The 27,411-nt window shown below is 34.9% G+C and overlaps 1 protein-coding gene across 14 annotated transcripts in view; it reads left to right on the top strand.

The window, feature by feature from the left end:
• lrrc7 (leucine rich repeat containing 7) overlaps positions 1 to 27,411 on the top strand; it is a 138,738-nt gene that overhangs the window by 70,858 nt on the left and 40,469 nt on the right. For 11 of the 14 annotated variants that reach the window (XM_058779929.1, XM_058779940.1, XM_058779928.1 and 8 more), the window contains exon 1: positions 7,579 to 8,123. The exons of the other annotated variants lie outside the window; for them this stretch is intronic. In XM_058779929.1, coding sequence (XP_058635912.1) covers positions 8,099 to 8,123 — 25 coding nt within the window. In that variant the 5' untranslated portion in view covers positions 7,579 to 8,098. Of the gene's footprint in view, positions 1 to 7,578; positions 8,124 to 27,411 lie in introns of those variants that run through there. 14 annotated transcript variants of the gene reach the window in all.

The following is a 27,411-nucleotide window of genomic DNA, read 5'->3' as shown; positions in this document are numbered from 1 at the left end:
TATGTGCAGATATAGTATCTGAATGACTATTTTTACAAATGCATTACAAAATTTTGCAACAATGCACACTGTAAAAAGTGATAAGTTGACTTAACTTAAAAAATTTAGGAAACCTGTTGTTGCCTTAAAATTATTAAGTAAATTGTATTAATTGAATTGTCAAGTTCACTTAACTTTTCTTTTACTATTATTATTTACTTAATAATTTTAAGGCAACGGGTTTCCTCAATTTGTTAAAGTTAAGTCAACTTATCACTTTTTACAGTGCAAATATATTTAGATAGTTCCAACTCTTTTCCTTACAAATATCATATTTGTAAAGGCTTTCCTGTAGCTCAAATAGTAGAGCATGGTGCTAGCAACGCCAAGATCATGGGTTCGATTCCCAGGGAAAGCAAGAGCTGATAAAATGTAAAAACTGTGACTTGAATGCAATGTAAGTCGCTTTGGATAAAAGCGTCTGCTAAATGCATAAATGTAAATCATATACTTGTATTATAACCCAGCAGGCCTGCATGGCCTCATGTGTTTCCATTACGGTACATGAAGTTTTTTGTAATTTCCTAAAATACATTTGATGATATATAATGTAAAGTTTTTGAAAATACTTCTTACCTTACCAATGAAGGTGACTCAGATTTTTTTGTAGGCAATTATATGGATGAAAATTGATGATAAATGCACTTTTCATTGGAGAAAATAGGGAGTCATGTGACATGTGCACATGTCCTGAAATTGGAAGCAAAATGGACCCCTGTGGGTCATGTGACCACTTTTTTTTGCATTTCCATTGATTAGTGTTTGCGTTCTACTACCCTGAGACAGAATTTATCAATTAAATGGGTGTCTCGTTTTATTAATAAACCCTAATATAAAGTATGTTGCCTGGAGGCAACACGGTACCATAGAGGGTTAAGAACAAAATGCTCATATTTTCCTGTTGAATGACTGTAGTTTAAGGGTTATGTGTGTGCTCATGTCTTTATTGAGGAAATGAGTCATCTAACACACTATGCAACTGACTGATACGTGTTTGTGTGCATCTCTGTCACACCTTTGACTCTTGTGAATTCTACTGTTTAGGCACATAAAAGTCTTGGCTACAAAATTACTAAAATTAGATACTGAAAATTTTCACCCACAGCTGTAGGTTTTTACCCTGAATAACAAAAAAACAAAACAAAAGAGTGACTAGTAAAAGTTATTATGGTTTGGGTAAAGAAAGCTTTATGTAAGGCCTAAGCAACTCTCTTTTGACCCTGATTTCTGTTGGCTTAAAACACCATATTTTTTGTTTCCTCTCTGAAGTGAGATCTTACACTGTCTAAAGCTCCAAAAAGGGCAAAAAGCACCACAAAAGTATCCCGAATTAATTTTTTAACTGAATGTATAGTGTGGATAATTTACTTGTTTCCCCAACAGAAATGACAAAAATAGGTGCATCTTCTTCTATATGTCCCAATCTATTTCACTAGTTAATCATCTTAATAAACACTAAATACTTTACTATGCGGAGAGCAGGAGGCTGAGTGTTTGAATGGAAAGTGAAGAGCGTAGTGGTAATAGCCATGTTGGGATTAATTATGATCATATCCCTTAGAATCAATATATTATCATGGGTCTGAATTCTTTTAATCGCTACTCTGAAAAAAGTTCACATTCTTTTTCACCGCTGACAATAATCTGCTTGCTCATAATTGAAGATCACTGGAAATTATTGGATATGTACGCTGAGCAGGATAACAAATAGCTTTGATAAAAATGTACAGCACTGCTTTGCTGATTTTAATGAGTCTTCATGGAAATATTGTACATCAACAATATCACTAAAAGATACGTTTAGTGTTTCATATAGGGAATTCCTAATATAAGGGATTTTGATTATTTTAAATGGTTTGATCAGTTTAATACTGGCAAAAATCGCTTTCTTGTTCAGTTTTACAACCATTATAACATTTCTCAACCTTGGAAGTTAGCGGTATTGTAACTACATATAATTTTTAGGAGCCTTGATTCTGGTTTGATGAATTGAAAGTAACACAGTAATATAAATGAAATAATATGAATATGAAATTATATAAAAAGATCATTATCCCCGCTCCTGGTGGATAAATTGATGCATTTATATTTCATGGTTTCTCTTGTGTTTGACTAAACTTGCATATTTAGTGTCATTTTATTGATATGTTCTGTTCTACTGCATTCAAAGGAATGTCTGTTAGGTAAAATAAGGTGAAAGAATAAAGAGACAAATCTCTGGGTGTGTAATGTGTTTCAGTAGCAGGTACATTTCACTGTCACTTCAGAGTGTTCACTTCAGTTAGCTGATTTGACAGCCTTGTGAAACCGAGAAGACTCTGCTAGCAGCGTATTTAAAACACATAAAGCTTCTCGCTGAGGTGCTATGCCAAGATCCTGATCTAAGCACTAAAGGGCCCCAGTAGATAGAGATGGGCTGTGCAGATCTTTAATGAAGTAGTCACTACTAGAGTATCCTTGTGGGAATTTTTATGAAACCAAAAAATGCAAATTAGCCCAGTGTTGCTGCAGTGGTTGTCAGCGTTGTACAACTTAAGCCTGGCTTACACAGACATATAAAGTTATTTACATCTGAGCATTAGAAAGTTGTATGTTAGGTGCTTCATTTGCATAGTGGATGCCTAAAGCATGTTCAAGTCTCATGCTTAGTTTAGAAGCTACATTTTCTTTTTATTTAGACGCTACATTTTCTTTTCTTTTTCTTTGAACATTCAAACGTTGAAGCATATTTTTCGATTCTGTTACTGTAGTGAGATGTCAAAGTTATGTCATAATTTACACTTCCTCGTATTTTTTCAAAACTGCATGATATTCTTTGTTCTGTGGAACATAAAATAAAATATTTGAAGAAATGTTTTTGTCCATACAGCTGAAGTCAAGGGGCTGGAATGTTCTTCAAAATATATTTTATGTTCAACAGAAGAATGAAGTTCATAGAGGTTTGGAACCACATATGGGTTAATGATGACAGAAATTCTCATTTCCACTATCGTCAAAGATGATTGACAGTTAGCATACAGTTTGGATTGGCGGTATGGTTCTGTTCTGGGCAAGAACTCCCTGTGCATCCATGCAGCCTAGAGCAGCGATAACCCCCCAGGGTAAGAACAGAACCAACATAAATGTATTGCAGATATCGTTAAAGTTCAGTAATTTTATGTACACATTTTAGAATTAGTCTGATTCAAAGGAGAATCAGAAGGCTGAATCCTGACTGACAGAGGAGGAGTTGGGGATGGAGGAGGGTAATTAGCTATTGAGCAATGCGAAAACTACTGATAATACTGAGGGACCTTATATATCGATGCTTAGATAGGTGTCGTAATCCTATAGGTAGATGAGGATCAGCTGAGGGTCAGCTGATGCAAGCTTGACTAACGTGACCTGCCAGAACTAATGCTACGCCTGGTTTTTTCTTTTTATTGTGACCTGTACTCATAGTGTACATTGAAAGGTCCAAAAGGTTGGAAGAATTCATGTGCTCACTGTTTCTACATTCAAAGGTGTAACAGAGTAAAGGCCATTGCACACTGAAATTTGAAATTTGAGTCTTGTTTTGTCGTATTTTTATTTGTATTTTTTTCAGATTCGTCATCCTCTCCTATCAAAATGCTTGCTACGGATGCGAGAACACAGAAAATCGAACCTGATCCGATTTTTTTTTTTTTTTTATGACAGATGAAAGTTTCGGAGGCAGTGTGTAAACATGATTGACACAACATGATGTGAGGTTGTTTTTAACGTGCTCAAATTTCGGATGAGAATTTCGGACTCAGTGTGCAAAGACCTTAAGAATAAACAGATCTCTGAAAGTAAATTTTCAATAAAATAAACATAACTATGAAAATGGGAAGACTAAAGTGTCCAAATGGATGTTGTACTGTAACTAACTGGGTGTTAGGTGTCCTCTTGGTGCACACATTTTCCCTTCTAATTTCTCTTCTCACATTTTCTGCTAATTTCTCTTATTTTGTCTGTTCATCTGTTTGTAGAGAGTGGTGTGCCGTTATTTGACTGCTCTACTACTTTATTGCTCTCTAGTGTAGTATTGTGGAATCATTGATTTCAGCTTTGCCCAGCCCTAAACATCACATAAAAACAATGGGTTGGTTGTTTTACAAGTTGGTAGATAGCCTCCTCTGGTTTGGGTTTCTTGGCTAAAAAAAGCTGCAGAGTGGATTAGACATAATGGTAATTGTCAAAAATAGTCATTTGGTGGTTTTGGTGAATTGGAAAGGTAATGGTCCTGATGAACATTTTTGTTTTTTTCTTGGTTTTATCAGTTAATAACTGAAGTTGATTTATAATCAAACTCTAATCATCACAATGACAGGGAATTTGCTTATTTATTGGATTAACATATGTTATTATTGTTCTTATTAATTAAAATGATGTATAAGACAATAACAAAATATAGATCCCCCTGTACCACAGATAAACAATTTAACAAGGGAGAAGGTCATAACATTTTCAGCTACTAATAATAGCAGAAGACCTTTATGTCAAACATACAATAAACTGAACAGCATAGGAATAAATACAAGTATAATAAATACAATATAGATGGAAAAACATCACTGTCTGTGCATGGGACAGATACAGTGCAAGTTAGAAATACATTAACAGCTTTGTATCCTAAAGGTGACTTCGGTGTAACAAAAATAAAGGGATTTAGGCATCTGAATTAAGGACTTGGGTGTCAGTCATAGTTTTATTCAGAGGGTCAGCTCACCTCAGGTCCAGGAATTATAACAATTTTTTAATTACCATTTTAATTCAGAGTGTATGGTCGTAGATACATTAATCTGATTATGATACATGGTCATTGGCTTTATAAACAAATTCATTCGCATCTGTGCATGTTAACAAAGTTAATGCTGGGTGATTTTACAACCCGATTTCCGGAAATGTTGGGACGTTTTTTAAATTTGAATAAAATGAAAACAAAAAGACTTTCAAATCACATGAGCCAATACATTATTCACAATAGAACATAGATAACATAACAAATGGATAAACTGAGAAATTTTACAATTTTATGCACAAAATGAATTTTATGCATTCAAATTTGATGCCTGCAACGGGTCTCAAAATAGTAGGGACGGGTGCATGTTTACCATGGTGTAGCATGTCCTCTTCTTTTCAAAACAGTTTGAAGACATCTGGGCATCGAGGTTATGAGTTTATGGAGTTTTGGTGTTGGAATTTGGTCCCATTCTTGCCTGATATAGGTTTCCATGCAGGCAGGCCAATTCAGCACCTGCACTCTTCTAATACGAAGCCATGCTGTTGTAATAGCTGCAGTACGTAGTTTTGCATTGTCCTGCTGAAATACACGTCGTCTGGACCTTTATATACCTTTCAGCATTCATAGTGCCTTCCAAAACATGCAAGCTGCCCATACCATATGCACTTATGCACCCCCATACCATCAGAGATGCTTTCCAACAAGAATGTCAAATTTGGACTCGTCTGACCATAGAACACTTTTCCACTTTGAAACAGTCCATTTTAAATGAGCCTTGGCCCACAGGACACGACGGCGCTTCTGGACCATGTTCACATATGGCTTCATTTTTGCATGATAGAGCTTTAGTTGGCATCTGCAGATGGCACGGCGGATTGTGTTTACCGACGGTGGTTTCTAGAAGTATTTCTGGGCCCATTTAGTAATGTCAATGACAGAATCATGCTGATGAGTGATGCAGTGTCCTCTGAGGGCCCGAAGACCACGGGCATCCAACAAAGGTCTTCGGCCTTGTCCCTTACGCACAGAGATTTCTCCAGTTTCTCTGAATCTTTTGGTGATGTTATGCACTGTAGATGATGAGATTTGCAAAGCCTTTGCAATTTAACGTTGAGGAACGTTGTTTTTAAAGTATTCCACAATCTTTTTATGCACTCTTTCACAGATTGGAGAGCCTCTGCCCATCTTTACTTCTGAGCGACTCTGCCTCTCTAAGACATCCCTTATAGCTAATCTTGTTATAGACCTGATGTCAGTTAACTTAATTAGTTGCTAGATGTTCTCCCAGCTGAAACTTTTCAAAATTTCTTGCTTTTTCAGCCCTTTGTTGCCCCTGTGCCAACTTTTTAGTGACGTGTAGCAGGCATCAAATTTGAAATGAGCTCATTTAATGGATAAAAGTGTAAAAATTCACTATTGTGAATAAAATATTGGCTCATGTGATTTGCAAGTTGTTTAGTTTTCATTTTATTCAAATTTATAAAATGTCCCAACATTTCCGGAATTCGGGTTGTATACAAACATTAAAGTCACCATGAAATGAAATTTTGTAATTTTGTTATGGAATACTGCAGTCTTTATTACAAAATATTTTTCCTTCGGGACCTCTCCCCTCACAGCAGTAAAAAACGAGTGATCCACTCATCCAATGAATTCACAAAATCAACAAAATTAATGGACAAATCGATGAAAAAATAAATAAAATAAAAATATTGTTCAAAAATATGTTTCACTTTGGTATGTCACAATATGGAAGACAAGACGATCACAACTTCCATTTCATGATGACTTTAAAATGGCCTACATTTTGAAATTTGCCAGTCTTGTGCTGTGAACATACTGTAAAGGAGAACTGACAAGTTGCCTTTTGCGGTCCAAAATTGAGAAATTGCATATTGCTACGAGAATGTGTAAGCAGTTTTTTTTATGGAAACGATCCTTGAAAGTTGTCTCTGAAATAACTACTGAAATATCACGCCAATCCTGAGTAAAATAAAAAGTGGCTAGGTAATATTTTTTGCTTAGCCAAACACTTGCCTGTCATTCATTTTGCACATTCACATCATGCAGTCCATAGCCTATATGGGAAGCTAAAAGCTGAGTGACTTGAACATGGAGCAAAAAAGGTGCAAAGCTTGCTTTGCTTCTGCTTGTAAGATAAAAATATGGCAACACTTTAGAATAGGGAACACTTATTCACTATTAACTATGACTTTTCCCTCAAAAAATACCTAATTTGCTGCTTATTAATAGTTAGTAATGTAGTTGTTAAGTTTAGGTATTGGGTAGGATTAGGGATGTAGGATAAGGTCATGTAGAATAAGGCATTAATATGCTTAATTACTACTAATAAATGGCTATTCTATTAATATGCATGCTAATTAGCAACTAGTTAAGAGAACTTAAAATAAAGTGTTGCCAAAAATATTATGGCCAGCCACCAAAGTGGTGAGGTTCTGAAGTCCAGAACAACTAGCATCACTTGCACTTTGATTTTAAAAATGACAGTATGCACATGTAAATAGTTGTAATGGCTTATTTAGCTTGTTATATAGCCTATATTTTGGCCTATGTAGTTATTATGGTAAAGTTTTGCAATGGTAGTAACAGACACATTTCTCCATCTTAAAAAAACAACAAAAACAATTAGCAGATGGGCGGGATAGTGGATAGTGTCGTTCTCGTTTGCGAGTACCGTCACGTCATACTGCCCCCCTCCTCTCCTCTCTCCCTCAGACCACTCCTCTCTCCTCTCCTCCGATCACCCCCACTGATGATCCTGCTCTCCGGTACCGGGGACAGAGTCTCGCGCTGCGCTCGTGCGAGCCTGAGGAACTGGATGCGCTGTTTTACCGCGCTGGATTTTAAACCATTAAACAAAAATAAGGGACAAGATGGATAGAATGCAAGAAGAAACGTGCGGACCGTAGCTACAGACTCTATCCCGTCACGACATGTCACTTGTCATGACAGAGACGTCTATGGACTTCATTGAATATGCGTAACGAGAGAAGCAGACACGATTTAATCGTTGGCAATGAACTTGAATTTCCATTCCTCCACATTAACGGGAGGACATGGCTCAATACACAGATTCCTAAATGCTTTGGAACATAATTCCTTTTTTGCATGATCTCAGTAAGACATCAGTCGAGCAGTTTGTCAGTGCTCAGCGCATTATGTCCGTTCAGTGCTGCATTGATGTAAGGGAAACGCTGGAGCGGAGGACAGACCGAAGCGTCGTGTGATGTGACTCGTGTCTCTGGGATTAGCCTACTGCTGGAGTACCAAACAATCTGTAGAAATAGTCTAATGGACAATTACTCAACGCTTCAGTGTAAGTAACCTTACCAAGTCTTTTTAAATTCTAATAGGCTATTGTAATGGAGGTGTATCTCTGGTATCTAATATCTGGTAATATTCAGATGCATGTAAGGCCCCCATATAATTGTGCTGCTTTCTGCTTACAAAGTGAATGTAGATTGTAGAATTTTTTATTTATTTATTTTTTATTTTTTGATTATTAATGGAGCACCACAATTAGTTTCTGTGCTGATTATTATGAGGTATGTCCCTAAACACTATTTTTAAAATATATAAATAAAAATATGTCAAATTCAAAATATATATAAAATAAATACAATTAATTAATTAATTAGTTAATTTAAAAGAGGTGATGAGGCTCCTTAGTCCAGGAAGGGCTGAAATACTGTATTTTTGAGATTGCAAGATGCTTTTCTAATGAACAAATTCAAAATTATCTCATAAATTGTACAACAAACTTCCTTTGTAACAAATCTGTTTTGCACACTATTTTGCATTGTGCTGATTTTGTCAAATTTAGTCCTTTGTCATTGTATGCAATGACCTCAGAACAATGTTGCAGTGCATAGTGACAAACAGGTGTTTAAGAAAGTGCTGTGGTGATGTCTGTTGGTATTTAGAGTTTTGAGAGACAATAAATTCAAAACTGCCTCTTACTTTGCCTTTTTAATAAATGTGTTCTACAGTATAACCCCTTTAAAATGTTTTACAGATTCACTGCAGCTTTACTTGAACGGGTTAAGTTAGTCTTGTAAATATGATACCTAGAAACATCTTATCACAACTTTCTAGCCTGGTATTTAGTCGAGTGATTTAGAGCTTGCCATGTAGTCAAGGGATTTTCACAGTCAAAACATGTGGATATGACATTCTGCCACCATTTTCTATACTGTACAAAAAATGTGATGCCAGAATTGCAAAATCAACTGCATAACTCTTCTTCACATATCTGCGTTAAATCATCATACAGTGACCTCATTAAACCACTCAGTTCATCTCTATCTCAGGAACTAAAAGTTAACCCAACGAGTCCATTTATTACCAGTCATTAATATCTCATATACCATTCTGCATGTAATTTCCATTATTGCCACAATTTACACTCTGGATGAGACTTTCTGTGAATATCTTGAGGGTCTAATGTTACAAAGAATACTGTGAGTTTTGTCAAAAAGAACAAAATGTCTTTTGAAAAGCTCCAGAAGTTTTAAAGTAATCGTTCTTAAGGCACACTGCTGCGTTATTTTCACCTTTTTGACATTTTTATCCAGAATACGTCACAAAACCTTTACTGTTAAAACTTATTTTATTAGTTAACCTTGGCAATAATGTTACAGTATGTCCATCATCCTGGAACATTTAAGCAGATATTTTTTAACACAGCTGCTGCTGTGTTAGTTTCTCAGTCTGCTCAGAAAGACAACGCTATTACCCTTTACATGCTAAGCTGCCATATTCTGAGAAGGTATGTGTGCCACAGATAAGTTGCTGGACAGGTGTAAGCAGATTAGGGGTGGCAGTGCTTCATTCTGCCAGAGAAACAGGACCATAGCCAATGTGACGGCTGAACAAAAGCTGAGTGGCATGGCCGGTGGAGAGATGTTTGTATGATGGGCCTTGTGGCTGTCAGGAGATAAATAGCCCTCCACTAGCAGGGGAGGGAGTTGGACGGCCTGCTGGATCTGTTCCAGGAGCTTGGAGAGAGCAGGGGGAATGAGGCTGTCACCAAGTGCACTGATACGGACTGTCCTGCTGCCAAATGCCAACCACTGTCTGCGTATATGTATAAAAAAAAGATGATTTCTGTTTTTTCCAGGCAAGATGCCTTCAGTGCAGCTATCTTCTATAGACAAATAGTCCAATCAGCAGAATAGGACCAGCTTGCGCTGCAGCTGGGTTTATGTGTCTGAATTGGGCCTTGTACCTGCTGAGTATGGTCTGTCTTGTGAATAGATCTCATCAGTTGCTACTGTGACAGGAATTTGAAAAAGGAGCATGATTTCACACATTCTGTTAGTTGTTGTAAAGATTCTGCCAAGCTGTGTTGTCATTAAAAAAACAATCAAGTAGTAACATTATTTGACATGTCGAAGTCACATTTTGGATGAACTCAAATTTGGACTCAGAATCCATGAAATTAGAATTTTAAGTGTTAATAACTTACAAAATTGAGGCTGGGGGGAATACTCACAAGCCCCTGTGCTTGAATTATTTAATTATGTATGCTTGATCAAAGGATGGGAGCTTATGGGGACATGCAGAAGTTGTTATTAAAAATTAAAATAGGTTTTAGCTCTTTTGAGTATTGTTGGTGGTTCACTTGGGCCATGTTAAATTCAATCCATTTCTCTCATGCAAATATTTTATAAAGGTGCAGTTTTATGTGCATTCAAATTTATTTGGGGACAATCAATTAAAATTATTTTATAAAATTATTTTTAATGAAATTATAAACTAAACAAATATGAATTTCTAAAAATGTTTTGAGTAAATGATTAAACCCATTAAGAGTTTGCAGCAGTGCTATTTAAGTACATTTAAGACACTTTTTATGTTATGCTTTTTTATTTATTTATTGATTGATTTATTGTTAAATAAGTCTGTATAGGTTTTAGTCAATTTAATTTTACATCAAGCTAAACAAAATGAGAATGAGAAATGTTGCCTTGGCAACTAGCTAAAATTATTTTTAGAATTATTAGCTGAAAGTTTTTTTTTGTTTTTTTTTTATTATTTCAGTTAACATTTCATTGTATTTAAATTATTAATAGTTTTAAGTTAATTATGATAATCATGGTTTGCAGTGAGTGTATAACCTGCCTAATAATATATATATATATATATATATATATATATTTACAATTTTTCTTCTGTTTGTGTGTGGATAACCTGTCTCAAGCTGCATGATTGTCTCTGTATTTCTGGAATATGTCATGATACTGATGTGTGATGTCTGATTTTGACAGAATACAAGACTCAAAATGTTATGTAATGTTACTAACCTTAGAAGTTTTTCTCTTTGTATGCTAGTGCAACACAAGTAAGACTAATGCTTTCCTTCATTTTGCCCAGAGTTTTGCCCAGTGAAGCCCACTGCTTCCATTTGCTGTTAAGGTACATTACAGTACATTGGTCTGTACGCAGTTGTGTCCTGTTCTGTTTTCTGAAGGTTTCTTACAATGAAGACTATTTTCCCAGCCTTAGGCTACCATTACATCAAGCATAGAAGTGGCTTTATAAGATAAGTTCAGTCAATGCAGGTCTGTTTTTTTAATGTAGTTTCCATGTACTCAGGAGCTAGATGTCCTTAGAAAACTCAAATTGTAATTTCCTTTTATTATATTCCTCAAATTGACCCTGTCACTCCTTTATGATTTCCGTAATAGTGAATTTTTATGGTAATAGACTTAATTAGCTAAATGGGCTTTATACTTGCCCCCATTGAGTCAGTTCTTTGAATCTTTAATGTTTTGTTTGAGGTTTCATGCAACATTGTCAGAAGCCATTCATGGGCCTGTAGGCAGTTACAAAAAAGAAACACAGTTCACCCTATTACCAGTATGTCTAAGGACATGACGCAACTCTTTTTTCCCCTCACATTTTAATTATACTAGTCTTCTGAGGTTTAGAATAAAGACTGTGTTTGGTGTTTATTTAACCAAAGTAAAATTTGGTTACCACAAATGGCAATAGAGTGGTTAAAAGTGTATAGTGCATATTTACCATAAACAGTTCATTTACAATTGTTCCTATTTACGTTACCAGACAAAACATTTTTTACAGTTCATATTGTCACATTGGGACCAGCCAGATGTGATTAAGAGGAATTGAAGAGCATTTGCATTAGAAGAGCACAGGTGCAAACAGTACAAACAGAGATAATGTTTCACCCCTGCACTCTGCTGCAAGCTGATTTGTAGTTGCGTGTTTAAAAACAGTTTATGTAAAACCATCAGATACCTGTTCAAGCTGTATTGTATTGTACTGCAGAGCATATATATGTAAATAATCCTTTAAACTGTGTCATTTATTAGCTGTTTCCATTAGCAGCAGTAAGGTGAAGTCAGGTAAATTTAACAAATATTTGAAAGAACACTGTATATCACCAGTGTTAAAATGGTTTAAGAGCCACAATATAATAAAGCAGATTAGTTGCCGTATGTGCACTTTAGGCTGGTCTTTGCCATGCGGCATGTGCTGATTTTGCAGTTCAATTTTTTTTTTAAAACCAACAACTATTTAACATTCTTACAGCGTAACATTCTCTGAGATTAGAGAAACCCAGCAGTCTCTCATGCAGAAAAGAAAGCCCATAGGGCCTCATCAGAATCATAATGTCATGTACAGAGTAAACAGTCTGCTGATAGACACACAAAAGCATTATTTAAGCACATAAAGATACGTGAATTTATTACTTTTGCCTAAAAACCTCTTTGGACTGGCAGGATGTTGTCACTCTATTGTAATAATCAAATTTGACTTATAAAGATGATTGATTCCCTCTGCTTTGATAAGTGCATTAGCTCTTGGCGACTTGACAGAGCACTATACAATTGAGATCTTATAAAAGAAGTATTCAAAGATGGTTTCTGTTAGTTTTTAAGTATGAATGGATGGTGCTGCTGAGCCATTTCTGTGCTGAATTTGGGCTGCACCTGAGGGCTTTTATTCAATTTCTGTTAGGAGATGTGGATTTCGCTGTGAGCACTCTCTTTTTATTCATTTTCGTTCATTCCATTATGACTTCTTTAGATCAGCTTCTCTTTAAATGAAGTAAGTTCTTCTTACTAATAATCACAAACAATATTGCTCTCAAATATTTTGCATTGACTCCATGTCACAATTTCAGCTGTTGCTGACTGTTTCTCTAAATGAACGTGTGGTGTGTCACTTGGAACATCTTGATGTAAGAATGTCATTACTTAAGATGTACATATTGCATGCTTGCTTGTTTGAAGTTTGCCGTTGTACTGGAAAACATTCAGAACAGATTTTATACACGAATGCAATGTTTTGGTGAAGAAAGAAAGCATTTTTATGCATGCTGTTCCACTCATGGATCCTTTTTAATAAGCTTGCTGTGAAAATGTCCATTCCTGCTTAGTATTTTCATCTTCATTTTTTACTGCAAGCATTAAAGTTAGATATTTCTATAATGCACTGCTTGACTGAAGTGAGCCTTTACTTCAGTAGCATTGTAAAACATTTTATCTCTTTGTAGGTGAGTGTGTAGCTTGTTAAATGAAGCTCCACTTGAAGTAGCCTTGTACTTTTTCGCTTCTCTAATACTGAAGCAATCAGAAATAAGTAGGTCAGTGTTAAATGTGCCTAAGAAATAATATATGATGTGATAAATCCATGCATGGGCTGCTGCCGCCTGTGGACTTTAATGATATAAAGCACTTAATTTAAACACCTTTTAATTCAACAATTTAAACTTTCTAGATGAAGTACCCAGACTTTGTGTGGCAGGATGTGGTTATGTTTAAGAGCATCTCAGTCAGTGCTTGCTAGTTGAATTCTTGCTGACACATATGTACGTACTCATACAACAATGCTGAAATGATCTGTATTAATTTGTATTTCATTAATTAATTAAATATTTTTCTTTAATTTATGATAAATATTTTGTATGTTTACAAACCAACCATTTGGTCTGACAGTAGCATAAATCTGAGTTGTTTTATTCTTGTTTTCTTTTCTTTTATTTTAATGTCATGATTTTTTTAAAATTATTTCTAGAAAATCGTGCGTTTAAACTGTAGCCATTTCACACATTTTGATAACTCAAAACAAAACAGTTTGACCTCCTGAAAATGATATTCAGCATTTTCTAAAGGTGAAGAGCCTTTCACTGACCAACTGTTGAAAAGGAATTAGTGGAAAATGTCTTATTATATTATAACATATATTATACTAACTAGCCTATGTCAAGGTGTTTCTGGCGGTGTACAGTATATTCAGCTGTATTTTTGAAGCTTTCATTTCCTTTTCTGCTACCTTAAGATGAGAGGTTCTCCTTTGGCATTGCCCTCTTGTATCAGCCTCAGCACAATAAAGAACAAGACATTTCCATTTTCCCATGTGTAGGCCTGTGACCACATGAGTCTGTACTGTCTAAGTCAGTTTAATGCGGAGAGTCAGAAGGGATTACTTTTTTTTGTATAAGACCCTACAAATGGAGATTTCACATGCAGTGCTTCGTTCTTTAATCCGTTACTTGGGTCGTAGTCTTATTGTGTCACACGTGGGATCCTAATTAGACTGCCTTTGATTGCTGGCCAGTATTTCGCTTACAGTAAGGTTTGATGTTCAGTTGTGATAGGTGTACATTTTTTTTTGTGTGTGTTATGGAGAAAGTATTTCAGAAGTGGAAAAAAAAACATTAGAACTATGGCATACATTTTAGATTCTAGATTCATTTTAGAATCTTGATCACTTGACTATATAAGTACAATCCATATCACTGTAAAAAGTGAAAGTTGACTTAACTTAAAAAATTTTAGGAAACCTGTTGCCTTAAAATTATTAAGTACATAATAATTAAAAAAAAAAAGTTAAGTGAACTTGACAATTCAATTAACATATTTTTTTTAATTATCATTTACTTAAAAATTTTAAGGCAACAGGTTTCCTAAATTTTTTTAAGTTAAGTCAACTTTTTTAGGCTATATGTGTGACAAACATAGAAAGAATGCAGAAAAATAAACCTTAAAGGGATAGTTCACCCAAAAATGAAAATTCTGTTATTAATTACTCACCCTCATGTTCCAAATCCATAAGAGCTTTGATCATCTTCAGAAGACAAACTAAGATATTTTTGATGAAATCTGAGAGCTTTCTGACCCTGCATAGACAGCAACGCAACTGACACATTCAAGGCCCAGAAAGGTAGTAAGACATTGTTAAAATAGTCCATGTGACATCAGTGGTTCAACTGTAATTTTATTAAGTTAGAAAGAATACTTTTTTGCGTCGTGGTACTGTTGTGAATGCGGGTTGAAGACTGACAAGGAAGAGAAGAAATTGTTGAATAAAGTCATTATTTTTGTTTTCTTTGTGCACAAAAAGCATTCTGGTAGTAGATTTCATCAAAATATCTTAATTTGTGTTCTGAAGATGAATGAAGGTCTTATAGACCAATTTGGTGTAGACGTCACAGTTACGTCACTCGCAGCTGCGCACGCATTGTGGTGGCAGAAAAACACTGGTAACAAGTGGAGGGAAACGGGGAAAATCCACGGAATAAGAGATAAAATGTATTGTTGTGCCTTTGGATGTCAGAATCGGAATGCAAATAATTTTTATAGAATACTGTCATCAAAAACGCCATTTGAAGCTAAATGCAGACGTTTAAACGGACAGGCTAATGAATGAAACCTGCTATGATTACTCTCAATTGGTCTGCATAATATTCACATATGCAATTCATAGGGAACATATTATATTAGCCCTACAGTTACAGCATGAAATACTGTATTTAAACCTATAACATTTTATATTTACCTATTTTGTCTCACAATTCTGACTTTTTTTCTTGCAAATGCAACTTTATATCTCGTATTTTTACTCAACAATAGCGAGTTTGTCCATTCAAAAAAGCCAGAAGTGTGGGATATAAACTTAAAAGAGAGAATGACGAGTTGGGCATTTAATCTCGGAATTGCGAGAAAAAAATCAGAATTTTGAAATATAAACTCAAATTTACCTTTAATTCTTTTATTTCATGGTTTCCATAGACTGCCATTTTCTGCCTCCAAATAGGCTCCGCCCACAAAAAAACGTCATCACTGTTTGCAAACACCAAATTGGTCTGTGGGTTTGGAATGACATGAGGGTGAGTAATTAATGACAGAATATTCATTTTTGGGTGAACTATCCCTTTAAGGGGAAGAGACGGACCACTCATATACATTTGAATGAGAATAAGTGCAACACTAAATGAAAAAACATTGATTTATCACTAAGAGACAATATCTCACACTGGGCACATGCACTGCTATTTTATGAGAGACAAAATATTATACTTGCAGAGCAACATTAGATAACGTTAACATCATAAGCTGAAATGGCAAACACTTGATTGCATTATCCTATGAAGTAACATAGTACCTTGCACAGGCTCAAGTTTAATAATAAATGGGAGTGATGTAAGGTCAGTGACGTAATATTGGCAGCTAGAGAGGAATTAATGAATTGTGAGGAACAAATTTCTAGCTCCAATTGCAAGACATCTTTGCTGACAGTTCTTATTAGTAAATAGGGTCAATTTTGATTTCATGTTGACCTTAAGATGCACTTCCTACCTCAAATTAATCTAAAAAATACTTTGAAGCACGTTTGAGGTTATCTTTATGTTATTTTTGAGATTGTAATTTTACAAATGGCGGGAGGTGCTGCCTGTTGGATGTTTCCCAGCTGAAGCATTTTAAAACTTTACTGCTTTCCATTATCTCCAGCCTGTGCTTGCACAGAGGGCTCATGGAATCTCTCAATTCACTGCCAGTGCACATGGTCCATTAACTTGGCACAAGAAAGTCATTGCAATCAGCTTACCATTTAATTAGTTTTTACTGGGGTGTTTAGGAACTTGTTTTTCTTTTGAATTTCATGAATACTGCACAAAGTGGGAAATTAATAGTTGTCACCCTCTATCAGCTTGCGAACGACTTCCAATATCACTGGTAGGCCCAGTCACAGTGTTTTATAATGCTAGTGAGATTACTGTACTTGTAAACAGATTTACAGTGCTGGGTTGATGGCTTATAAGCCACCAGCGAGGATGTTGTTTGCTTATCAGGCCCGAGCCTGTGGCATTCTGATTCTTTCCCGTATCAAGACCATTATAGCTTAACATGGATGCTGCTGCCTGAATGAGATTATGCTATTTCTGCTTCTGTTTTTGCATCCACACAATGGCATGTCACACTACATTTCTCTCTCATTGTATTAGAGGCAGCAGTTATTATAAAAATAACTTTGTCTTAAAGGAATAGTTTCTCAGAGTGAAAATTCTGGTATTATTTATTCGCCGTCTTGCCATTCAAAACTTATTGTTTTTCTATGAAGCACAAAAGACGCCATTCTCAGACTCTTGAGGGAAAGTGAAAAGTTGCAGGATTCCAAGGGTGAGCTACCTGTTCTATTTCCTTTCTGTCTTGTCTAAAAAAAGCTTCCTTCTCTTCTGCCTTGTGTCCTGGATCTGTCTCCATTAGCGCAACTGTCCCCGGGCCCCGAGATCCACATAGGCAGCTAGGACTCCCTTCCATCAAGGTGACCTACAATACGTTGCTTAGCCTAAACTTTGAGTTTTGGGCATATTCTCTTGGTGTTTGGCAGCAAGATTGGCTCTTTTGTCACTGTCATTGTGTCTAATACATCTTTAGGATATAGTTACGCAAGAGTGTTTTAATAGTTCTTTATGGGACAAAGCCGTGCTGTTTTGGGTCCAAAACTAATTTCACTTTGGATTATTAAAGGAACTATATTCTTGTATCAATTCATCATCTTGTTATGTTGTTTCTGCTTCCTGCCAACGTTCTCAGACATTTAAAGTGATAGTTCACCCCGAAAATGAAATCACTGTCATTTTTCACCAAAAAAAAAGAAAAGCCTTCTGCTGTCTGCATGTATTTAAATATGGCAACTTTGTACGCAACATGTCAGGTTTGGTATCATGAATGCAGTGTTGTCGTTGGTTGCCAGGTGACCAATCACAGTGCAGCAATTTTGAGTGCGAAAGTGTGAATAAGACATGAGAACTGCAGTGGAAGTGAAGAATATGTGAATAACAACTTAATTTCGATCTGTTCATTACAAAACTATCTAGTAGCTTCGGAAAACTTAGAATGCATTAGTTGTACGGACTACTTTTTTGAAACTTTCATGATATTTTTTCACAATTTTGGAGCTTGACAACACCTGATCCCTATTTTCTTTTACTATATACACTACCATTGGGTCAGTATTTTTTTTTAAATAAGTGATTAATATTGATATTTATATCACTGTTTATATATTTAGTATTAATATTAGTAAAATAATATAAATAATTCAAATAATTTAAGTTTTAAGTGTAGTATAAATTTCAGTATAAAAGTATTAACAGTATTATGTATAACAACACTGTACATATATCATATATATTTCAAATAAATGCTGTTCTTTTGAACTCTCCTGAAATTCATGTATTCTGAAAAAAATACTGATGTATCACAGTTTTCACTAAAATATTAAGTAGCTGTTTTCATCATTACTACTAATAATAAATGTTTCTTGAACAACAAACCAGCATATTAGAATGATTTGTGAAAGATCATGTGACACTAAAGACTTGAGTAATGAATGAACACTTTAATTGTAGTACATTTATTAAATTACATAATTACATAAATAAAAAAAAATAAAAAAATTCACAGACATAAAATACATTAAAATAAAAAAGTTATTTTAAATTGTAATAATATTACTGTTTTTAACTATGTTTTTGACCAAATAAATATTGCCTTGGTGAGCATAAGAGACTTCTTTCAAAACATAAAAAAACACTTTTGAGCGATAGTGTACGTGTATGAAAAAATTGCTATATTTTCTTCATTATTTCTCGTTTTGTGTTCCACAAAAGTCATATGGGTTTTGAACGGCATGAGGTTGAGTAAATAATGACAGTAAAAATTGCTCATGTCTGAAATGTGAACTGTGCCACAGATCATTGACTGAGGTGTCAAAAAATAAACATTCAGAGATCTCAAGATCTCAAAAAGAGCATGCACATATTGGTAAATACAAGAGCGTTGTTAACCAAATCATTCATGGAAAAATCCCCAGAGATACATGTGTACATTTACACTGTTTAAAATGTAGCCCTGTAGAAGTACATTTAATTCAAAACAGTTTGCTCTACCATTATTGATTTCGCTTTGTAGTGAAAAAAGAAATCCAAGAAAGTGATGCCTTGCCAGCGGATCATTAATTGATCCTGAATTTAAAGCCGTGGCTCTTTATTTGCTCTGCTTTGGGAAGGATAGCTTTGAAAATCCCAGGGGCATATTTGTTTTCCTGCATGTCTTCTGCCTCTGATTATTGGAGAAAGCTGCAGTGTCTGCCAAATAACCGTGCCTCATGCTGAGGCAGCAGTGAGGCTGCTCTTGAGCAGTCATGGTCATTGAAAAGGAGAAATGGGGCAGAGCCAAATGGACGGAAAGCAGGTTGCCTGGTCATCACAGCAGTTATGTCCAAACAGTTGTCTCCTTTTTTGGAGCGGTTCAACAATTGTTCAGTGAACCCAACAGAATGTCTCTGACAGCGCATGGAGAGGTTGTAAGCATTTGTGGCATCCGATTGCTTGACAAATAATGCCTTCCATCAGACACAGAAGATTCACGTTTCATCAGCCGATTCAGCTGTAAACGCTTGTGACAGATGTCTCTACAGGATACTGTTTTTAAAATCAATCTGTTTTCCATGACTATACTTTTTTAAAGCCTTTGATTGACCTTCAGCTTTTCAAAAACAGCAGTGTTTTCCCAGCAAGTCTCTCCTTTTAGAAAATCTCCAAATCCGGTTCTGTTACCTGCTGTTCCATTGAAAACTGACCCTTTATCTCATCATTTTGATGCAAGTCATGAGAGAAAGACACTTTGTGTGCATTGCTGGCAAATGATAATGCCAATGTTAACATCCTGTGCCCTCTTAAATTCCACAGCACACACGAGCCGATCTTTCTCGCTGCCATTTTGCCTTCGTTGTCATCTTGTGTAATGAATTAAAATATGTGTACCTATACATGATATTTTTCAAACCTTTCAGTCGCAGCCTGACATGTACCCAGACTGCTTGATTGTGATTCAATTAAAAAAAGGCAAAATTAATTCTGTTAATATAATGCCTATAACATCTTTGTGATCCTAGGTTTTGGCTACCTGGACTTTCAGTGGAAGGACAGAAACCTCTCAGGTGTTATTAAAAATATCTTAATAACAGAAAGTCTTATGGGTTTTTGAGGGTGAGTAATTGATGACAGATTTAGTTTTTTAACTATCCCTTTATAAAATCTTAATTTGAGAAAAGATGCATGACAAGCTTAGTCTTGACAATTTTTTGTTGTTGTTGTTCTGTGAAGAAGTTCAATAATTCTGTCCTTCTTAATGTCAGTATGACCCATACATTCATTGTCAGTTTTGTGATTCACCTCACAATCAAATCTGAATGGCAAAATTCTTTAACTATTCATTTTTTATGTTGAATATTACCTTTTTGGATGCATAATCTGTCAAAAATATTACTTTTTGTGCCTGTGTCTTGTAACACATCTATGCCAGACATTTCATACATATGAATGGTATTGCTCTCTAATTTCATCACAATGGTATGACGATCAGTGAAAATAGAAGTATGCTGTTATAATGTGCAGATGAAATTGCAGCAAAATTGGCTTTGGAATATAACATTCTTGCCATGCTTTTATTAAAACAATAAAACCTAATTTCATTGCTAATAAATACCCTGACATATTGAAGATCTACATTAGTGCAGACATCTTTGGGAGTTGTTATCTGTCCTGATGTGCAGATGTGCTCATATAATTCTCTGTTTCCCCCTTGAGCCTAACTGACCTGAGGCAGGACTCCCAGGAGATCAATGTCAGACTCACCTACAATAACAGAACCCACAGACTCACACACACAGCACTGGAAGAGAGCAGAAGCTCGATTTTAATTAGAAATAATGATTGCACTGTCAGAAATAATGATTTACAGTGAAGTACACTGTAAAAATAAATCCAGCATTGCACTTTCCTTAAATATAGCAATTAGTTCTTACAATAAAATACACATTTTTAGATATTCAAACTGTGAAATCAGTGCATTAAATAGTTTGATTAAACAAATTACTTTCAAAATAGCATTGTACAAAAGTGCAAATAGTGTTTTGGTCACAATTAATTTTAAGCTCCAATTCTCACTATTAACAAATCATTAGCAATGACTTTTGCATCAATAAACTCCCAATTTGCTGCTTAGTTATTAGTGAGAGTATAAGTTTAGGTATTGGGTAGGATTAGATATGGAATACGGTCATTCAGAATATGTGCTTTATAAGTACTAATAAACAGCCAATGTGTTAATAACAGGCATGCTAATAAACAACTAGTTAATAGTGAGAATTGCTCCCTATACTAAAGTGTTACCATGTTTTTTGTTTTTTAAATTCAGAATGTGATGTGTTATTGAAACTCAAATGAAGATCATTTTCATGAAACTTGAGAGATTTCTGTCCCTCCTTTTAAAGTCCATTCCAAGTCTTTTGAAGAGACACAATCGCTTTATATGAACAGGTTTAAATTAGGCTTTTATTCACTCATAAACATTGATCAACACACAAATGTAAAACACATCAAAGCTCAAGTAAAAATGCCTGTCTTGTAATAAATATAGACTGATATTTGGAGATAATAAGAATAACTCTTGGCTGTTTTACCCCCATCTCTCTCTCTCTCTCACATACAACCCTCATATTTTATATATTGAAAGTGATAACTTTGACCTTTAAGTGTGGTTCACATTACTGACTGTGAGAAGAATGTGTGAAATTATTGTAAAGAAATACATTTCAGCATCTAGAGATGGTTTCCTAGGAAACAGTTTTCAGCTATTATGAACAATATGTGTCAAGCTGGATGCATGTGGCCCTGAGAATACAGTTGTTAGATATACATGCATTTTAATGCCCATATACAATGTTCTGCTTTTATTCCCTTTAAGAGTGCCTTTACTCGTTGCTTCAGTCAAATGAATAACCTTTATAAAACAGAAGAGATGTTAAAGTCTGTTTGGCAGCATAAATGTAACCTCATTCACCGGCTGAGGAGCTCCACTGATAGCATTTCATCTTGTGGCACCTCCGCTCTCTGTAGATCTCGTATAATGCGGCCTGGCTTCACCAAAGTCATTAGAGCTATCCTCTACGGGAATGGCAGTGAATTATCGGAGATGTCTTTATGTGAGGTGACTGAAAGACAGAAATTAAGCCATTTTGCTAGAGCGGAGCTGGGAACTTGTGAATGTGTCCTCTCGCCTTTGCAGAAGCAGCTCTTGCGTCATGCAGTTTCCATAGCACCCTGGGCAGATCTGGCTACTCGGTGTAATCGCTCAAGACTTTGCTTGTGTGTGTACTCTGCTGCTAGCTTTCCTATTGGATACAAATGTTGCTCTGTGTTGGATTTAAAGTCATTAAATGGATAGTACTGCTTCTGAATGCTGATTGGTCAGTACAGTGATCCAGCTGTATTATATTTCACAATTCAACAGCTTTGGCCTGTTTACCAGATCACTGCGCAGCTCCCATGGCGGATCGTTATTTTATCTTGCATAGCAATGTGCTGTTTTGTCAGAGACTGTTTCTTGTGTAACAATAGCAGATAAAAAAAAAAATGTTTGAATGAAAGTTTGTGTCCTTGATATTGTCATCAACTGGCAACAGTTGTATAAAAGCAAGAAGGCCCTTGAGATGGTGCCGTATTTTGAATATAATCACAGTATAGCTCGGCCTCTTTATAGCTTATTGCCACAATGTTCATTTTATGTGAATATTAAGTAATTTATTATTTGAGTATGTAGAGGTTTTGCTATCTTATTTTATTTATTCCATATTTTTTATGAGCTTATGTTGTTGAGTAATGGATAGTTCACTTTAAATTCTTTTGGAAAGTTGGTATTTCCTGTCAACAAATCAAAAACCCAGATATTTTAGGCAATTTAAAAATCCCGACCTGGACATGTCCAGGAAAAACATGTACTTAGTGATATTTAAGTGTAACACATTATTCAAGATAAAGGAGTCTGATTCGACAAGGAATATCAGAAAGCCAAGTCCTGACTGTGGCGAAAGGAGGAGTTGGGGATGGAGGAGGGTAATTTGCTCCTGAATAAAACTGAATAGAGCTTATATAGAATGCCGTGACAGGTGACGTATTCCTATAGGTAGATGTGATCAGCTGAGAGTCAGCTGATGCAAGCTTGACTCACATGACCTGCCAGAACTAATGCTATATGCTTAATCAATGATAGTCAGAATCTCTCAAATAACAGATCCTGCTCTCCCCTGTCTCCCATGAACCAGAGTCGAGGTTATTCTCATTTCCCGACTTGTGGCATGTATACCCACAGCACTACTGGCAAGCACATGAAACAGTGGATGATTACAGTAATTAATTTGTCTAATGTAGCAATCAACCAAACATTTCCTCCTGAGGAATAATAATCCCAATAATGAGAGGAAGGTGCTTCAGATGCACTTAATGAAAAAATCTAAACCAACTGTAGACATTCTTCAAATAAACAGATGATATAAAGTTTTACATACTGTATGTCTTTTAAAGACATTACATTTTTTTGTTAAATCCTAAAATATGGTGGTATTGATATTATTATGTAGTGCTCTGGTAAAGTACAGTATTCCTGAAATTGTACACAATCAGTACAGAAAGAATTTGGTGTGGCTTATCAGCGAGTTGAACTTTTTGCATACTTGAATAATGAATATAAATGAAATGAATAATTTATCATGTTGCTGAAAACATGTGCATTAGTATTTTACATTCTGGGTGTCCATGCATAATGAAGGGGTTTGCTTTGACCAGTCAGTTATTCAAATTAGCAAATTTTTGTGTTGAAACATAGGCAGGAAGAACAAATATATTTGCTTTGAATTCAGGTATATGCTGTATACTACCACTCAAAATAACTTGTTTTCTATTTTAATGTACTTTAAAATGGAATTTATTCCTTGTGATGTCAAAGCTAAATTTTCGGCAGCCATTGCTCCAGTCTTCAGTGTCACATGATCCTTTAGAAATCATTCTAATATGCTGATTTTGTGCTTAAGAACCATTTCTTATTATTATCAATGTTGAAACCAGTTGTGCTGCTTAATATTTTTGTGGAAACTGTGATACATTTTTTTTATCCAGTATTCATTGTCTTTACTATAGCTTTTTATCAGATGCATCCTTGCTGAATAAAAGTATTAATTTATTTTAAAAATCAAACTGAACCCAAACTTTTGAATGATAGTGTATTATTTTGTGAGATTCATTAGTTCTCTATAGTACGTCATGTTTATTTTGCCCTTGTCACAAAGTTTCCTGCATAGAGCATTTGATATGCATGTTTTGAGTGTATTATATAATAAGAAATTTTGTTTCCAATTCAATTCAGGCATTTGTTATGTAAACTCATTTTCATTCAGCTGCAGTAAGGCTGTAATGGCACCTTGGCATTATCTGTTCTCAGGATCCAAAATGAGGACACAGAAGAAAGACCCATAGGAGCCGTACAAATAGTTAGAGTTCATGTACAAGTGAATCAGATGAGAAAAAGCTACTATCTTATCTGAGACATTTTTATTTTCTTGTGGGTGAACATGACTTTATCTTATCAGTACCGATCATCTTGCTCCCCGAGCACATCTCCTATAAGAAAACCTGTTATCTCGAAGCCATTGTTTAGCTATCTCACGATCCCTATGGAAACGTTGTTGTTTTCCTGTCAGATGGTGGCTGACAGCTCTCAGCATGAGGTGGTCATTCAGATGGAAGGATGTTAGATCTTAAGCCTGTAAGGAGGCCAGATAAAGTAGATACAGCGGTCTAAAGTGATATTGCATGTTTTTGGAGTGGTCTTGTGAAATAATTATGCCCCCTCCAGACATTTAGTCTATTTTCATCCGACTCGTTTGCTTATAGTATTATCTGTCCTGTAACTCTTCCTTCTTCTTGCATCATTCTTGCCTACTGGTTTAGTTACTATGCAGCACCTCTCAAGAGGACATCACGAGTGAGAGGAAGTGACATGTTTATGCATTCATATAGAATTCATACATTACATTCATACATTCATATGTATTTCCTATATGAGGAATGTCACACTAAAGTAACAGTTTACATTACGCTCTCGTTATTTAAAGTTAACATTAACAAGCAATGCATTTGTTACAGTATTTATTCATTTTTTTAATAATCTAGTAATCATGTTCAATTCACTGTTAGTTCATGTTAGCTCGGGCACATTAAATAATATTAACAGATAGCTTTTGATTGTAATAATGTATTAGTAAATGTTGAAATTAACATTAAGATTAATAAATTCTTCAAGTTTTTCATTGTTAGTTCATGTTAACTAATATTAACAAATGGAACCTCTTTTTAAAGTGTTACCAAAAAATATTAGGCCTAAATTTAAGAATTATACGTATTTGAGTTGCATATAAAAATTCAATTCCATGATGCATATTTGCATATTTTAAGTCATACATAAATGAAACAGGTAAGATTTCTGTACTCAAAAATCATGGCATAGTTTAGTATTATTAACTGTTTGATTTCATTTCAATCATTAAATCGTATTTTCAAAATGCATTTATTCAAAGTGCTTAGACTCAGCATAAATCTGTTTGTTGTGAAAATAATTCAATTTAGTTAAAAAGTATGAACATGGTTAAATATGTCTAGCTGTGGAAAAAGCATTATTCATTTAGTTAGCATATATGAAATTGACTGAAACAAACTATATTTATTGATGATAAATATATAAATCTGATTATTAAGTATTTAAAACACACGTTTATTAGTACTATTACATAAATCTAACCTGTTTCTTGCTTCCTTGTAAAATGTTTAATTCAGATATATAGTAGTAATTTTATATGCAATTTAAAATACATAAATGTAGAATTTAGGCCTAAATAAAGCAGGATAATATTTGATTGCAGCAATAGCAGCCTAAAATTTCCACTCTCTTACACTAACTCTTCCTGAAATTTTAATCTCCAGAATCCTCTGTGTAGTCGTTCATCCAGAGCTGCTGCTTTTCTTTGTTGAGTGGAGGATGTTTTAATTATCAGTGATACATTTGCATTTGCAAGAGACAAAAGCACTCTGCATTAGCACAGCTTGTCTTTCATTTCAGACATTATTCCCTAATGCCCTCTCAAACATTGTTTTAGCAGCATGTTTCCATCCCCGAAGAACATTACGATGCCCGTCATGTCTCTTCTCTCTCTTTGGCTTCTTGTCAGGACAGAGGCAGTAGAGACATATCTCGTCACAGTTGATTGATATAAGCAATTTTGTGTTATACTGCTTCCTTTTTCGCTGACTGATATTTGCGATTGGCTCCCCGACGGGTTTCTCTCATAGGTGTTAAATGAGCTTTCATGATAAACTGCTTTGATTTATTACACAGGTTACTGCGCACTAACACCTCTGAAGTACAGCATTGAGCCTTCATGTCAGATCGTCTTTGTCTCATAGGGCAGATGTTATGTTATCAGTCACCCTTATGATGCTCAGCTCATGGTTCAAATTAAGGGGATGTGGTTCATTTTATAAGGGATCTGGTTTGTACTACCATCTCTGGTTCTTATTTAATTACACCCCGTCCAGCAGGATGAGACCTTTTTTTTTTTTTTTCAGTTAAGATATGAGGTTCATTTTCTTTATGGAAATCAGATTGATAGTTTGTACTGAGAAATTGGTGATTCAGAAATCTGTGACTGTAGTCTACAGATTCTGTCTTAAATGTTGTAGCTGTGATGCAGTAGGTGTTGTTTGTGCTCATATATAGGGGTACAGGTTTGAGTCTGGCTTTTTAATTTGCTCTATATTAAATGAAAAAAGCATGTAAAAGTATATCATGATTTAGCCTATTTGTTTTTTATGAAACAAAAATCTGTTTTGCCTGGTGTGCAGTAATTGCAATATCATGATTGGGGACAATAAAATTTAGTCAATCAATACGCAAGTGAAAATTAAAATATAAATTTTTACAAAATAAAGCAAATTGGTTTTAGCTTGCCTGAAAATGATGATTTTGCAACAGTGGCTGAGGGTTGACTATCCTGCTCCTTACACCAATATTGCCAAACTAATAAAGAAAACATGAACATATTATTAGCTTACTTGTCGATTACCTTGAGATATAGTTCATTACGACATAGAAAACAATCTGCCTCATACACTGCTGAATATTATTGTTGTTGTTGTTTTTAAATACTATTATTTTCAATTAATGTTATTTAAATTTATTTATTTTAGTGCTGTCAAACAATTAATCGCAATTAATCGCATCCAAAATAAAAGTTTTTGTTTACATAATATATGTGTGTGTACTGTGTATATTTATGATGTATAATATGTAAAAATGTTACGTTTATATATTAAATATATTTATATATGATATAAATTATATGAATATAAATATATACATGTAAATACATGTAAATATTTTCAAAATATATGTTGT

This window comes from Onychostoma macrolepis, chromosome 06 (genome assembly GCF_012432095.1).
Source record: "Onychostoma macrolepis isolate SWU-2019 chromosome 06, ASM1243209v1, whole genome shotgun sequence".
NCBI classification, from domain to species: Eukaryota; Metazoa; Chordata; class Actinopteri; order Cypriniformes; family Cyprinidae; genus Onychostoma; species Onychostoma macrolepis.
The sequence above is the reverse complement of the archived record's forward strand: the minus strand, read 5'-3'. Positions and strand labels throughout refer to the sequence as shown.